A 15,993-nucleotide genomic window follows, 5' to 3' on the forward strand; every position below is an offset into this window, starting at 1 on the left:
CGTCAGCCCACTGAGGTAAAGGCAAATACCCCCCCACAGCTAGCTATCTGAGCCACGCCGCCCAGTGCCGGTGTGCATGACCGCCAGGATTATCATTCCAATACTGATGCTGCAATGTGCTTCCTTCATTCTTCTCCCTCCACTTCACAAACTTCACTTGAACATCTGAAGTCAGTTCATCGGGTGTACAAAGCAGTTTAGTTCTTGACCACCTTGTAGGGCTGTATAGGGTAGGGTATAGGGTAGGCCCATTCATAATGTTGATATCTGATTTATAAATCAACATTTGAATGCTGCGCAGCTTTTTTTTCTATTCATTCTGTTTAAACTCTGTATTTCTGCACAGTCGCAGATGAAGATTAGACTACACTAGTATTATTTGTAGAATTAGATTCCAGTGGTGGTTGTGGTTTCAGACTTGTGTGATCCAAACTTTTCCAAAAAGGCAAAAGTGAGCATGGCTCACATCCCCCCGCTCACTGCTTGACCCCTACTAAAGTAGGGACAGAGGTTTTGCCCTTTTGGAACTAATGGAACGAGTTCTAATCCGGAAACGAAATTGAAGACGAAAAAAAAATCAAAATTTTTGGCCAAAATTTCAAAATGTTGGGCACCATAGACTTCTAACCCCCAAAAGGCACAACTACACCCCACTGTCAACCATCATACCAAATTTGAAGTTCCTAAGTTAAATAGTTTCAGAGTTCTGCTCCGGAAACGAAAGTGTGACACGGGAACGGACGGAAGGACGGACGGAAGGATGGACGGAAGGAAGGATCGAAGGAAGGATCGAAGGGCGGACACGCAGAGCGCTATATACCCCCGGCTACATTGTCGCAGGGGTATGATATCTCCAGAGCGTTTCAAAGACCAAAAGTCAAAATGTATTGAAAAAAATAGATGTAATAATTTCCAAAATTCATGACATATTTTTATCTAATTGAATATTCTGCTTCACTCCATATTTGTTGGTGTTTAGCCTTTAAAAAAAAAAGAGGTGAAAAAACTGTTTGCTCTCCCGCTTGCTGAACACAAAAGACTAACGGGGGGTCTAGCAGCAATCTAACATCTCTATAAATTACATTCATATAAACACAATAAAACTAAATAATGACAACAGACATTAGCAACTTCATTGGTTCTGATTGGAAGATTTCAGAAAGGCCATTGGTCCACTCAGTAATGATATAAGGGCGGGCAACAGAGCTGTACACGTGCTTGCATTCAACTGGGACCTTACACTAAAAAACTAACTTAGTTTGTTATTTGACTTGTCAATAAGATGCACATTCCAGCCTGAACACTTGTTTTTTTAGAGCCTATACCCATACAGCAAAAGCAACTCATTTCACCAAACATTAAAGGAGCTAAATGAGAGATTGGGAGCATTTCTATTGCCTCTGCACAGCTCTCAACATGGTGACGACTGAGCCAACAACTCGTAGCTAACGGTGCTAACAGTGTTAATGGTGCTAACGGTTAAAACAATATCAAACACTGCTGACAGAGCTAACAGTGTTAACCTGGGGGGGAACCAGAGGGTGGGTGCTACGCTTCTGCAACGGCGAAGTCGGTCGGGACGGCGTTATCAGCTGCAACTGCCATGTGAGGGCAATGAACTAGCCAGTGGGGCACGCTCACATGCACTAACATGAACTAAAAGCACGCACGGCCGGCCCGGCTATGTCAACAAAGCACAGAGAATCTCTGATTACAACACACACAGAGGGAGAGAGGGCTTCATTCTCTGCTCAGGCTGACATTACTCCTCTATATCTTTACATAGACAATAGTTGATGATGATATATTAATACTGATATCATAGACTCAGGTAGACATTACTCCTCTATATAGACAATAGTTGATGATATATTAATACTGATATCATAGACTCAGGTAGACATTACTCCTCTATATAGACAATAGTTGATGATATATTAATGCTGATATCATAGACTCAGGTAGACATTACTCCTCTATATAGACAATAGTTGATGATATATTAATGCTGATATCATAGACTCAGGTAGACATTACTCCTCTATATAGACAATAGTTGATGATATATTAATGCTGATATCATAGACTCAGGTAGACATTACTCCTCTATATAGACAATAGTTGATGATATATTAATGCTGATATCATAGACTCAGGTAGACATTACTCCTCTATATAGACAATAGTTGATGATGATATATTAATACTGATATCATAGACTCAGGTAGACGTTACTCCTCTATATCTTTACATAGACAATAGTTGATGATGATATATTAATACTGATATCATAGACTCAGGTAGACATTACTCCTCTATATAGACAATAGTTGATGATATATTAATGCTGATATCATACACTCAGGTAGACATTACTCCTCTATATAGACAATAGTTGATGATATATTAATACTGATATCATAGACTCAGGTAGACATTACTCCTCTATATAGACAATAGTTGATGATATATTAATGCTGATATCATAGAGTCAGGTAGACATTACTCCTCTATATAGACAATAGTTGATGATGATATATTAATACTGATATCATAGACTCAGGTAGACGTTACTCCTCTATATCTTTACATAGACAATAGTTGATGATGATATATTAATACTGATATCATAGACTCAGGTAGACATTACTCCTCTATATAGACAATAGTTGATGATGATATATTAATGCTGATATCATAGACTCAGGTAGACATTACTCTATATCTTTACATAGACAATAGTTGATTACTGCTACATCAATGCTCTGGATATCTATGTATCTATGTACCTGTGTATAGAGCACCTTTGTGGTTGGTAGGAATGTGAAACTTGTTCTCATTCCCATCTCGTCACATACGGACGCTTGGTCAGGACCCTGTGGCGTCATTTAGGTTTAGGCACTAATAGTACTTGGTTAGGATTAGTAAAAGATTGTAGTTTGGATTAAAACATGTAGTTATTACGTAGGCAATTATGTAGGTTACGTAACTTGACGTGATGCAATTTAAGTACTTAATGCAACTTAAAATAAATCAATGTTGAATTTTGGTTTCACACAGGACAAGAAGAGCGGTCTCCTGGGTGAACGTGTGTGTTTCTGGTTGGCTTCATGCAGATGCTACCGGAGGCCTCGCTGCGTCAGTATCAGACGCCGAGGGCCGTGACAAAACGTTGACATTTGACACCGTGGGAATGAGATTGGGCTGGAATGTGATGTGGTTGCTGGCAGTGTGAAGTCACAGTAACAGACCATAAATGATCCCAGCAAGAAAACTGACAGAGGAAATAGGAACTAACCTCCCACTGCAGGTGAGGTGGAATGTTTCTGATCTGCAGTTTCCTGGTCCTGTGGAGAGAAGGAGGAGGAGAGGATGTTAGCCAGTTAAACATCTGCAAACAGAAACACAAGTCTTTCAACCTCGAGGGACTCAGAGATAGAAATAAGGCTCATGATGTAATCAAGAAACACAGCAGTTCAGTACACATGAGAAGTGGTCTAACACTGGAATGTGTTCGGGGATGAGAGGCCACTGAATGAAGCCAGAACGTGTCTTGAAAGACAAACAGGTGGAGAGAGGAAGAGAGTCCGTTTGAAGTGACTTCCTTTGATATGAACACTAAATCAAAACTGTGAAGGAACACTCTATCCATCAGCTCTGACTGGTCCAACTGGAGAGGTTTATACCACTTCAACACAAGCCCTGCGTGTACCACGGGGCACTGAACACGAGTCCAACCACATTTGTCCTGGTCGTCACCGTTCACACAGTCTGCAGCTGTAGCTCCATACACACTAAACATGATCTGTCAAGCATGGTTTTTGTGTGCTGACATCATTAAAAAGGGGGCACCTTATTATTTTTGGTGTAATTTTTCTTTGTCAGTTCGGAAAATGATGCAATCGATGCACGTCAACGCTCCAGAAAAGCAGCAGTTTTGTGGCGTTTCCTCCTCAGATTGGAACATCTCTGGCAAAACAAGGCGTTCGGTGTGAGCTACAGGCCTCAGTTTACAGTATACATTACACTTCAGCCTTCTCCTTTTTAACTGAAACTAGACACTCCTTTCTCCTTTCTGGTACAAAGACACAGCAAGTTCCGTCAACAAAAACACAATCATTGTCATGAGAAGACACCTTGGGCAAAAACAGGACATCTTACTCATTGCACCTATCCTGGCATCTGTAGTGACTTAAAACTAGTGCAACACATCAGTCATCTGGATTTCCAGCTATATTTCACCACAACACATTAAAGGTCAAGGCCACCCGCGCTTTGAAAGTGACAACAGTGACCACGTTTACATGCACAAAATATTCAAGTTTTTGACCTTTTTCCGAAAAAGACAATATTTCTATTAAGCTGTAAACATGGCTAATGAAAATCAATATTCCACTAATATTCCAGTTTACATGCAGCCCTGCATACTCCGATTAATGTAAGCAGTGGCGGACTTGTTCAATGGTGTGAACACAGCCTCCCTAATTCCTTCAACCACTTTCTTGTTGATATCTAAGTCTTTGATAATGTTTCAAAGTAGGTGTGTTCTCTCCTCCCCACCTCAGAAAAAGTGCTCCATTCGGATTAAGGCTTAATTTGGAATATCCAGAATATGCTGTTTACATGACCTGTATCAAATTCGGAATATTGTCATATTCGTAATAACAGTGGAATAATATTCCAAACTAATATTTGGAGGATTTTAAGTCTGTTTACGTCCAGCTCTTTCTCTGTGTGTTGAACACAAACCAACCAGCCAACAGTCTGCAGAGATGCATGCCCGAAAGCAAAACCCTCATCTGTGGTCGGGAGGAGAGAACACACCAACTCTTAAACATTATGAAAGACTTGGACATCAACAGGTTTTTGGAGATGTGCAAATATCACAATGCCATCATGCCAACCGCGACAGGAACGTGGTTGAAAGAATGAAAGAGGGAGGCTGTTTCCACACGGTCGAACAAGTCAGCCACCAGTTACGTTAATCACAGTATGCACGGCTGCACGTAAACAGGCATATCAGTGGAATATTCATTTTAATTAGCCACGTAAGCAGCTTAGTAGGAATATTGTCTTTTGCGGAATAAGGGCAAAAAATTCAGTATTTTATGCATGGAAACACAGACACTGTTGGTTTGCTCATCTACACCAATGACTCAATGTTCTCTTGGATTTAAAACTCAACTTTAGGCCCAAATGCTACTTTGGAGACAAACCTTTCCATTTATAGCTCCTCACAGATGGAGCAGTTGAGTATGAGCTAATCGTCTTCCTCAGGGAGATATATCTTAGATACCTGACGCGTTGCCCATGAGGTCCTGATATCCCTCCGCCATCTGTACCACTGTCCCTTTGAACTCAGATTAACTGATAGAAACGTCCTGTTCTTGGCTGCTTTACGGATTCCAATTCTGACGTGACCACAAAAACAGGTAAGTGGGGGGGCAGGGGGGGGGGGGGGGGGGGGGCAGAATTTCCAACAGGTTTTCCTGTTTACTTCCCCAACACCCCTCACCTACCCACCTCCAACTGCTATAGTCCGCCATTACTAGGCTTGAGCTGCAGTTGTTGGAGAAAACCACTGAACCAACAGCAAGTAGTGGGACAGCATCCTGCTCAACCACCCACGCACTCAGTGGGGGAGGGGCGGTCCGCTGAATAGAAGGGTGGCAGTCGTTTATGTGTGCGAGAGCATCTTAATCCTGTATTTTTGCCAGTAATCATGTTTGTATCAATTTTTGTGTCGCAGCGCGAGCAGGTCTGGTTGTGCATGTTTGCTGTTACCACTCTCAGAGACATGGAATCATGGATGTCCTCTTGGCTGCGTCTGCATACGGCCGTCCACAGTAATGACCCTCCTCCCCTTCAGCATTCAATACATCAGGAACACAAAGCGCTCCTTCGTTCTCTCGTGACCTTCCTGGGTTTCGATTCTTGAGATCTCTTGAGAACTTGTATGGGTATTGTTCAGTGACAAGAGGATTTCATCAATTCTGCTTTTATCATTGATTTCTGCTTTTCAATGCAATCCTTTACCAGTCCCCTTCTGATAAATCCTAGTAGTAACTCTAGTAACTTTTATAGCATTTGTTTGAATTGCTTCATGTCTGTAGTACTACCAATTTTAAATCTCTTTTAAAAACCCATTTTTATAAAAAGGCTTTTTTAACTCCTCTTTTGGCTTATGTGTAGTAACTTGTTGTTTTGATACCACTGATTACGGGCTTTAGTTTTCTCATTATTTGGTCTTTATGTTTTGTTCTTTTATTGTTGTTTTTATTTTGTCTGTATTTCATTGTATCTGTGCAAGCACTTTGAAACAATGTTTAGAAAGGTGCTATACAAATAAAGATTATTATTATTATAGTACAAAACTAAGTTGTCTGACTGAAAGTGGTGCATATAAAAAAAACATCTTTACATTTGTGTCATGGCTCAACCCCACATGAAATCAGAGTGCGTGGAAATGCTCAGAACAGAGTTAAAACTGGATGATGGACAAGACTCATCGTGGAACACATCTTGACACCCATCCCTACAGAGGACCATTTTTCCATCTGTTGCATTAGAGCTGCACCTTTGACCTTTGGCCTCCTTACTGAAGCTGTTTGTAACAGTGCAGTGTTCCATCTTTACCACTCTTTATCCAACCCCACACCCCACCCAACTGAGCATCAATGGCCCTAAACCCCAACAACAACCAACCCCCCATCTCCACCTCCCGTGCTAAAACCCACCCAAACCCCCCAGGAGGCTCCAGCACAGATGAATAGTCTTTTGTGCATCCAAAATACCTGACATCCCTTATCCTTTGATGCATGATCAATGCTCAGCTCTAATCACTAACTCCATCCCCCAACCTGCCAAACACATAAAAACAGACCTGTTTTCCACAACTTCTACGGTACACATCAAAACCTTCATCCCAGCCGACACACATAGAACTACCTTATCAACACATCAACTCCCCATTATCCTCTCCAACTCCCCAACCCCCAACCCCCATCAAGCTACCAACAGTGAACTTGTTTGACCCCTACCGTCGCCGCCTGCCAACCCATGGCCCATCCCATTGGCTGAAACCATGGCAACAGGTTCAGAATGGGCGGGCAAAGTAGATGGATGGGCGGGCGGATGGAACAGAACATGCTTCACATTTCCTTACTCGCTCATTCGCTCACCGGTTATCTTTTTTTCATTTTAAGCATCTTTTACCTACATGGTCCCAGCCTGACCTGTCTCCCACCTACTGTCAACCTGAGCTCAATGCTAAATAAATAATCACAGTTGAATGGATTCCATGTTTTTATTGTACGTATATCTGAAAATGACAATAACATGATTGTCAAAATGTTCCATTTTAAATAAATTTGGACCACTGAGACAAGTCAGGAATCTGTTTCTGAGAGCCTCAGCCCCGACTCTATATATACAGAGATGGAAACACATTGTCTCCATGTAAAAACCAGAGCTGTTGAGGTTCCCTCAGCTGTGAAGGTATTAAATCCACGCTCAGCTCCAGCGAAACAAAGGACCGGAGAGAAAGAGGGGAAGAAAGAAAAGACGCCAAGAAAAGAGTGTGGTCCTGGAGGAGAGGAGGTGGAGGAGAGAAAGGCTTTCCCTCTAGGAGAGGTCAAAGGCCAAGGGTTAGAGCTCTTCAGACCAGACAGAGGGGGCCCTGGGACCACAGTGTGTCGGTGTGATGGTGCTGTTATCCTACACTTTCATAGCGCTTTATACTTTAAAGGTAAACAGTCTATACGTGTCCTTCTACATCTACACATGCCTCAGGATGGGTACCGAAACCCGCTATTAAACAGGCACCGGTGCAAAATTATTAAAGACCGGAGTATTAATAAGCTCCGACGTTATCTGTTCTTTTATCGGTACTTTTTAACGTTTTGGTGTCATTTATTATCACACTGCAGCGTGCATCTCCTCCATCTACATACTGTACACACACACACACACACACACACACACACACACACGGAGTGAAGTCAGCGAACAGCAGCGGGGCGGCGGTGGAGAGTGCAGTGAACCAGGTGAAGTGAAGATAACTACAACAACTACGCTTGTTACTGGAAGTGCAATAAAACCTTCGCGAGTATAAAGCTAGAACTTTATCAGTAAATGTGTTCAATGCATAAACATGATGTAAATGTAACAGAGTCAAACATGCACTTTATTAATAAGTCTGATATGCAATTTATTTTTGAGAATTTTTATTTTTATTTAATTCTGTTGAGTATTTGTGAATTTTATCTCTATGAGTTATTCGTATTTACTGTTATGTTTCCCTTGGAAACCACCATTTGTGCACTTTGCGGCTTCTGTACCTCCTGGGTTTCCGTAGCTCCGCCCTCACAGTGTTGTTTTGCATTGCTGAGGGCTCTATTTTATTATTTACTGTCATTTCAGTTCTAACCTTTGGTGTATAATGTTCACTGTTGATGCTGTTATGTTACCCAGCTGTTTGGTTTGGTTTCTGACAGTTTAATATAAGTTTAGACAATGTTTCGATTGGAATGTTTTGGGCGCCATTTGTGATTCAGCGTATCGCTGTGTCACGTGACTAAAATAGTGCTGCAGAGATTTCCAAGTGTAAAATGTGTTATTTTGCATGTTTAGGAGCAGAGGTACAGAAGATGGAGAAGAGAAGACAATTAAAGAGTTTATTTGTAGGAGTGAATAAATGCTTCAAAAAAGTCCATGTGTCACCTCGTCCCGTGCCCCACTCACATCCGTTACATAAACATAAACCAGATTTCAATCTGCTCTGTCCTCAGTCTCTCATCCACCGCTGCTACATTTACACTAACACAGCGTGCTAGCTCGGCTAATAGCCAATAGGTAGAAACGAGCTACAACTAAAGCAGTCTGTATGTAGTCTAACCTTTTAGCTCAGTTTGCCACGTATCTTAAAACTCTTATAAACTAAGTGATGAGCTGACTGAGACAAAGCAGCCCCTCCTCCCTCTAGCAGTGAATCACATCAGCAGATCAGCAGTTATATGGGATTTCTGCCCAATGATGCCAAAAGCTTTCTGCCTACTGCAGGTTGAACTACAGAACAACGTCCCCATTTATCCCATAATCGAAATGTTCTTTAAAAGAAGTGTGAACATTTTCTCAACTCACAAATGAACTTCAGTTTAAAGATATTTTAATCTACAAATTTGGAGCTATCACTGGACAGCGATGATATCTATAGTTGTATAGTATGACAATGATAACTTGAATAGTTCAGTACGCTCATCACTGAAAGCAGAGCTCCAGACTAACTTTTTCATTTAGGTGCACCCAAAATTTTTCACCGTGCCCTTTGGCTCCACAATAATACATTTTAAGCGTTTTGTTAGTTCCCATAGACGTACACTAGGGATGTCACAATACCAGACATTTAGCAGTCCATACCAATACCAGTGAATTTCCATTATTCTCGATACCAATTCAATACCACGGTTAAAAACAAAAGTGAAATAATAAATCCCATGCACTTCAACATCCACTCCTTTATTATAGTTTGCATATTAGGAAGTTAAACAGGTCATAATTCCCTCTCTAATATCTATTTTATATCGCTGTGAAACAAATCTCCTACAAACAAACATCTGGATTTATTCAAGTTTCTCACCAAAAACTACATTTTACGAGATTACATTTGAACACATCATGATAACCTTAGAATCTATTTATTTAGCCCAATACTCATCTTAGAGCCTGAACGCATCATAACTTTAAATCAGTGGCTCCTCCCGTTAAGCTCCCGTCCTGCTGATTTCAACACGGATTTGTTGTTCACAATGTAGATGATCAGGGAAACAACAGGATGGGTCACCTGGACGCGTCGATAGTGAGTTTAACAATCTACCTACGGTACCGACAGGTACCCACATATGTTTACATATTACATGCATATTAGGGATGGAACGGTTCAGGTAAATAATCTGAACCGTTCGGTTCGCTAGTCACGGTTCGGGTCGTGTATGAATTGTTCGGTTCATTTGAAATAAGTTATGAGGCCGATTGTGTAATTTTTCATGTAGAGTTAGGCTCCCGTTTATTGTTACACTAGAAATCAAGGCCTATTGAAGGACGCTGGGACACGGGTGGACATGGGTCTCGAGGTACGGGGTATAACACATGAGCAGTGTAACTGAAACTGCGGTCGTGCGTTGCTATTGGCTCAATTCCGGCGAGTGCAGACCAGATTTTACTGCACGTGTTGGTGAAGCGTGACCCAGCCACCTTCTCAGTTGGCACGGATGAAGTGCAGAGTGCGGCCGTCACTCAGATAAGGAAATGACGAGTGGACACATTAAAGTCCAGTTATAGGATCCATCAGCATCGTTTGGCTCTGCTGTATGGGAGCATTACGGATTTAGTGTTAACATGAAAATGGCTGAAAAAGTGGTGGATAAAACGGTGACTGTGTGAGCACTGTGCAACACGTGTGGTTGATGCTAGCGGCAACACTCCGGTGTGTCCGTTGATAGCACAAGGAGGAGAGAGTCGGGTAGGAAAGAGCAGCTCCTTCTCCCCGCAGCATTTAAACAGCCTCTACATGCAGACTCAGACTCAGACAGGGTAAAGACACAACTACAGCATCGGGGAGGTTTATAGTGAAAGATATGCAGCCTTATGCAGTCGTGGAGGACGCTGGATTTCAGCATATGATTAACGTAACATTACTTGTGCTATAATATTCCCTCTCGCAGACACTTAAGCAACACAGTAATTCCAGCAGCACAATCCCTGTAATGTGTTTTATATTTATTAATTATTGTTAAATAACACAGTGGTACAGAAATCCAACCGTATTCCTCCAAATACTGCACTGTTTGAGTAGAAAAACTCATCTTTCAATTAAGAGATGATAATCAGGGAATTGACACATACTGTATGTTATACTGTTGTTGTTTTTTTAGTTTTTTTAGTTTAGTTCTGGTTGAGCTTATGCTTCAATGTATGTTGATGGTCTTAGTCTATAATTACATCATATTTATATGAAAATAACAAAGCTGCATTTTTTGTTTGCACTAATGACTGTAGAAGACCTTTTCTTTCAGTTCAGATTTGACAATAAAGAAGAGTTGATGTTCCTTATGGAAGCCATACTTTTGTTAAGGCAAACATTTGTTAACCTATTTTTGTCAAATAAATGAAAAGCATGTTGAAATCAGAACATGACCTCCTCGCTGTGACATAAATGAACCGAACTGAACCCAAAACCGTGATATGAACCCAACCGTGAATTTTGTGAACCGTTCCACCCCTAATATATATATATATATATATATATATATATATATATATATACATTGCATTGCATATGCGATCAAAATGGTGGCACTCTTGAGTCTTGGTAGGCCATGAATGGACCTCAGGTAACTTATTGATCATGTTGCCTACTATGAATTCATGGTGAGGAACTGGCTCTCCTATAAACATCTCCATTCATCCACTTGGTGTTGTGTACAAGCATAACACTAACATGAAAGTTTCTGGAAAACCATGTGTGTGTGTGTGTGTGTGTGTGTGTGTGTGTGTGTGTGTGTGTGTGTGTGTGTGTGTGTGTGTGTGTGTGTGTGTGTGTGTGTGTTACAGTACAGTTAGCAGTGCTTGTTTTAAGGTGATTACATCTGAGTCAGACAGAGACAGATTACGAGCTGAAAAGTCAATGAAAACTCTTCTCTGCAGTCTAGACACACATTCATATAATAACACACACACACATTCATATAATAACAAACATTCATATAATAACACACAGTAACGTGAGCATGTTGCCTTTCATAGCCGCATGTCATCCAAAGTCTTAGATCAAATAAGACTATGAAATTGAGGAATAACGTGTGTGTGTGTGTGTGTGTGTGTTGGCAGTATCTTATCACTCCCAGTGGGAATTTTCAGTGCCAGAAAAAAGGCATGTTTGATGTGTACTTTTTTTTCCAGCAGAGCGTATGCAACCCAGATGGCAGGTGTTGACTACTGTTTCCACGTGCTAAGTCAGGTAAATATGCATACAGTACATATTGATAGGACATGTTGGCAGAGTCCTTGGTGTACAAGGAAAAGAAGAAGTGTGGACGAGCTTAAGTAGCAGAGAATTTGTACAATATATCTGCTTTACTCGTCCATGACTGTTAAACAAGGTAAAATGTGCTGCAACAAATCAAACGCATGGAAAGAGGATAACAGGAACCCACACTGAGTTCACTCACGTCTCCAGATGACAGGAGAAAGACGCATCAGCTGGACCAGCTTGACTCTCTGACACCGAGACAAAGGAAAAGGAAAAGGAAGCACATATAACTGTTGTCTGACTGACTGCTACGCAACCTCTCATCAATACACGGCAAAGCCTTTTATCCACAGTTTCACTGCACCGAGCATAAGCTGCCGTCTGCAAAGGTCTCTAGTGACCTCACCAACAAACAACGTGATGAACTCCAGCGCCTCCGGGCCACGCTAAACACATCAGCGTTACACACTCAATAAACAAAGTGAAAGAGCGCTGCGTGGTTTAAGGTGTCTCCAGCCCGGCTCTGCCTCGTTTCAACACCTTTAAACTTCTTCTGTGAATCACAACACTTTACAGTCAGTCACCGTTTCGAGGTCAAAAATCAAAGTGTACAAATTAGGGATGTGCATTACAAGCAAAAATGCTATTCGAAAATCACTGGGAATTATTTGATTCTTATTAGAATAAGGTAGGTCTAGGTAGGGCTGTGCCACATCCAATCAATTTCAGCAAACATCCCGGTATGATTTAATGCAAAAAAGTGAAGGTATCAAAAACACATTACTACTTTTCAGTTAAATTATTATTATAGTTATGAATTATTAAAATAACAATTATTTTATTCCAACAGGAGCAGTAAAGAATGCTTAGAAAAACACAACAGTATAACATGTACTCCGTGGTGGAAAGTAACTAAGTACATTTACTCAAGTACTGTACTTAAGTACAATTTTGAGGTACTTGTACATTACTTGAGTATTTCCATGTTCTGATACTTCTACTCCACTACATCTCAGAAGGAAATATTGTACTTTTTACTCCACTACATTGATTTAATAATTTTACAGATTCAGATTATTAATACAAAATATAATCAACGAATAAATGATGTATTATTATAGATTAAATTACCCAGCAGTATATAAAGTCATTATAATGAGCTCCACCTTAACGAGCTGCAACATTAAAGTGATGAGCACATTAATGCATCAATAAGTAGAATCCAATAATATACATTATTCTGCATAATGTGTACTTTTATGTTTGGTACTTTAAAGCAGCAGTAGGTGAGATTGGAGCAAATATGATTTCAAAAAGTTATTTTTATAAACGGTCGCTATCTCCTGACAGTAGTACATGAAACAGGTAACCTGAAAAAAATCATGTTCCTCTGTGTCCTCCGGTGCTCCTAACGGCATCTGCAAGATTTCACAGACCGGAGGAAAATATGCAGTAAGAGCTGATCTGAGGTCTGCTGTCCAGCTGATGTCTATGAAAGCCGGCTGTCAATCACTCTGAACTCTGACCAAACGGTCAAACTAGGCAGCGTTGGTTAAATATTAATCAATATTCTGTTACGTTAATGTCTATTTCTCTCCTCAGATGTTCTCAGAATCATCTTGTAGTGTACTGTTTAGCTGTAAAATGAGAAAGTTTGTGACGCCACCACCATTGGTAAATCTGGTGAAGGAACGCCAAGTTTCGGTCACATGACCGGAGCACAGCCAATAGGAACGCTCTCTCAATGAAATGACCTGTGATTGGTCAAAGTCTCCCATCACGGTCTAGATGTTCTAAAGCCTGACGAGCAGTAGCTCGCTGCTTGGGGCGATAAAATAATCACTCCTCTCGTATCAGATTTGAGGACGCTGATTGACGCTAAATTTAATGTCATTCGTTCAGAGCTTGAATCAGCTATTGGCTAAGCTGCTACACAGACCCGCCTGCTCGGGGCGATTTCTCCGTCGCCCCAGAGCTGAACTTCAGACAGACAGACAGGCAGAGGTGAGTCAGACAGGGAGAGGGGAGTCAGACAGGCAGAGGTGAGTCAGACAGGCAGAGGGGAGTCAGACAGGCAGAGGGGAGTCAGACAGGGAGAGGGGAGTCAGACAGGCAGAGGGGAGTCAGACAGGGAGAGGGGAGTCAGACAGGCAGAGGGGAGTCAGACAGGCAGAGGGGAGTCAGACAGGCAGAAGAGAGTCAGACAGGGAGAGGGGAGTCAGACAGGCAGAAGAGAGTCAGACAGGCAGAGGGGAGTCAGACAGAGAGAGGGGAGTCAGACAGGCAGAAGAGAGTCAGACAGGCAGAGGGGAGTCAGACAGGCAGAAGAGAGTTAGACAGGGAGAGGGGAGAAAAGACAGGCAGAGGGGAGTCAGACAGGCAGAGGGGAGTCAGACAGGCAGAAGAGAGTCAGACAGGGAGAGGGGAGAAAAGACAGGCAGAGGGGAGTCAGACAGGGAGAGGGGAGTCAGACAGGCAGAAGAGAGTCAGACAGGGAGAGGGGAGAAAAGACAGGCAGAGGGGAGTCAGACAAGGAGAGGGGAGTCAGACAGGCAGAAGAGAGTCAGACAGGGAGAGGGGAGACAGACAGGCAGAGGGGAGTCAGACAGGCAGAGGGGAGTCAGACAGGGAGAGGGGAGTCAGACAGGCAGAAGAGAGTCAGACAGGGAGAGGGGAGTCAGACAGGCAGAAGAGAGTCAGGGGACGGGCAGGAAAACCAAATATTTTGCACAGATGATTTTCTATCATATTTGACACATATGACTAGGTGCATTTCATATTTTAAACACACAAATATTGACAATTTATTATTAGTAGTAGTAGTAATGTTTTTTGTGTGTGTGGCTGTCTGGCTCAGGGGGGGCGGCGCCCTAGTGCCCTCTATTGGCCGGCCGCCACTGCTGTAGCTACTGTATAGGAAGGCCCATGAAACACATATAGAGATAGCCATTACCTACTACAATTACAAACCCCTGACAACGCAGTTGCTCTCAAATGTCCCCTAGTACCAAGCAAATGCTGGCTGCAGGCTGGAAGAGTACGGAAGTGCAGGGGGTTAATATTTTATAAGAGCTATCTAGCCAGCATAAAATCACAGATGAATTTTTTATTGCTGATGGTGAGGAACAAGTGGGTTGAGGCAACCAAACACCATCATCCAGCGGGCGCACCAACCTCGTTACCAGCCAAATTCCTATCATCTAACCTGTCTTCCCATCAGCTAAACACCTTTATCGCTCCAACCAGTGACCCTTCCAACATTCACCCCCATCACCACTGTGCTTTCTGCCTCTTCGGCAGGTAAGCGAGATCCTGCATGAATGAGTGAGTATTGGTGGTGAGAGGAGAGAGTTGAGGTCCGTTCCATTCTACAGGTGATACCGGTGCAAGGCATCTAGAATACAATCACATCTGTTTAGAAGAAAACCTGGATGCAGTTACCTCAGAAACAGCAATGATGCACCAAGAAACACAGGGGGGGGACTCTTTTAGTAGGTGATCCTGTTGCGCCCCCTCCTGAATACTCACAGTAGTTAAAGGAAACACATTTTCTTTTGGTAACTTGTGCAACATTTATGTGGAAACATGAATTTAAAGTGTCCATCAGAGCTGCTCAACAGTGCAAACAAGTGTGTCTCATCACTCTCATCACCTAACTTTCCCTCTCTCCTCATACTGCCTGCCTTCCTCCATCCCCTCCAGTCCCCCCCCTGCTGGACAGAAGAAGTTCCAGTGGAGGTGACATGAGAGCTGTAAATAGACCTCACAGGCAGGAGGAGGAAAACAAGTAAGAGGAAGTGATGGGGGAGAACACGAGGAAGAGGAGGAAGTGCAGGGGAGGAGGAGAAGGCACTGATGCTGGAGGACAGATTCCAGCGCATCAGTCAGCGGAGGAGTGTGTGTACTGCCAGCTGTAGATATGTGGAAATGCAAAAGTAAGAAGTAGTAGTTACAGTTACTATCAA

General features: G+C 42.2%; 1 protein-coding gene and 1 long non-coding RNA gene across 3 annotated transcripts in view; one reads left to right on the forward strand and one right to left on the reverse strand.

Annotated features, from left to right (window-relative positions):
- igf2bp1 (insulin-like growth factor 2 mRNA binding protein 1) overlaps positions 1–15,993 on the reverse strand; it is an 86,379-nt gene that overhangs the window by 30,995 nt on the left and 39,391 nt on the right. For both annotated transcript variants that reach the window (XR_005210008.1, XM_037792885.1), the window contains exon 3: positions 3,299–3,347. Coding sequence is in view for 1 of the 2 variants with exons in the window: in XM_037792885.1 (XP_037648813.1) it covers positions 3,299–3,347 (49 nt within the window). In the remaining variant the exon portion in view is untranslated. The remainder of the gene's footprint in view (positions 1–3,298; positions 3,348–15,993) is intronic.
- Positions 11,380–12,517, forward strand: LOC119502059. The gene is made up of 2 exons (XR_005210010.1): positions 11,380–12,016; positions 12,236–12,517. It is a non-coding gene; the product is annotated as an uncharacterized LOC119502059 (long non-coding RNA).

The sequence above is a fragment of the Sebastes umbrosus genome, chromosome 14 (genome assembly GCF_015220745.1).
Source record: "Sebastes umbrosus isolate fSebUmb1 chromosome 14, fSebUmb1.pri, whole genome shotgun sequence".
Classification (NCBI taxonomy): domain Eukaryota; kingdom Metazoa; phylum Chordata; class Actinopteri; order Perciformes; family Sebastidae; genus Sebastes; species Sebastes umbrosus.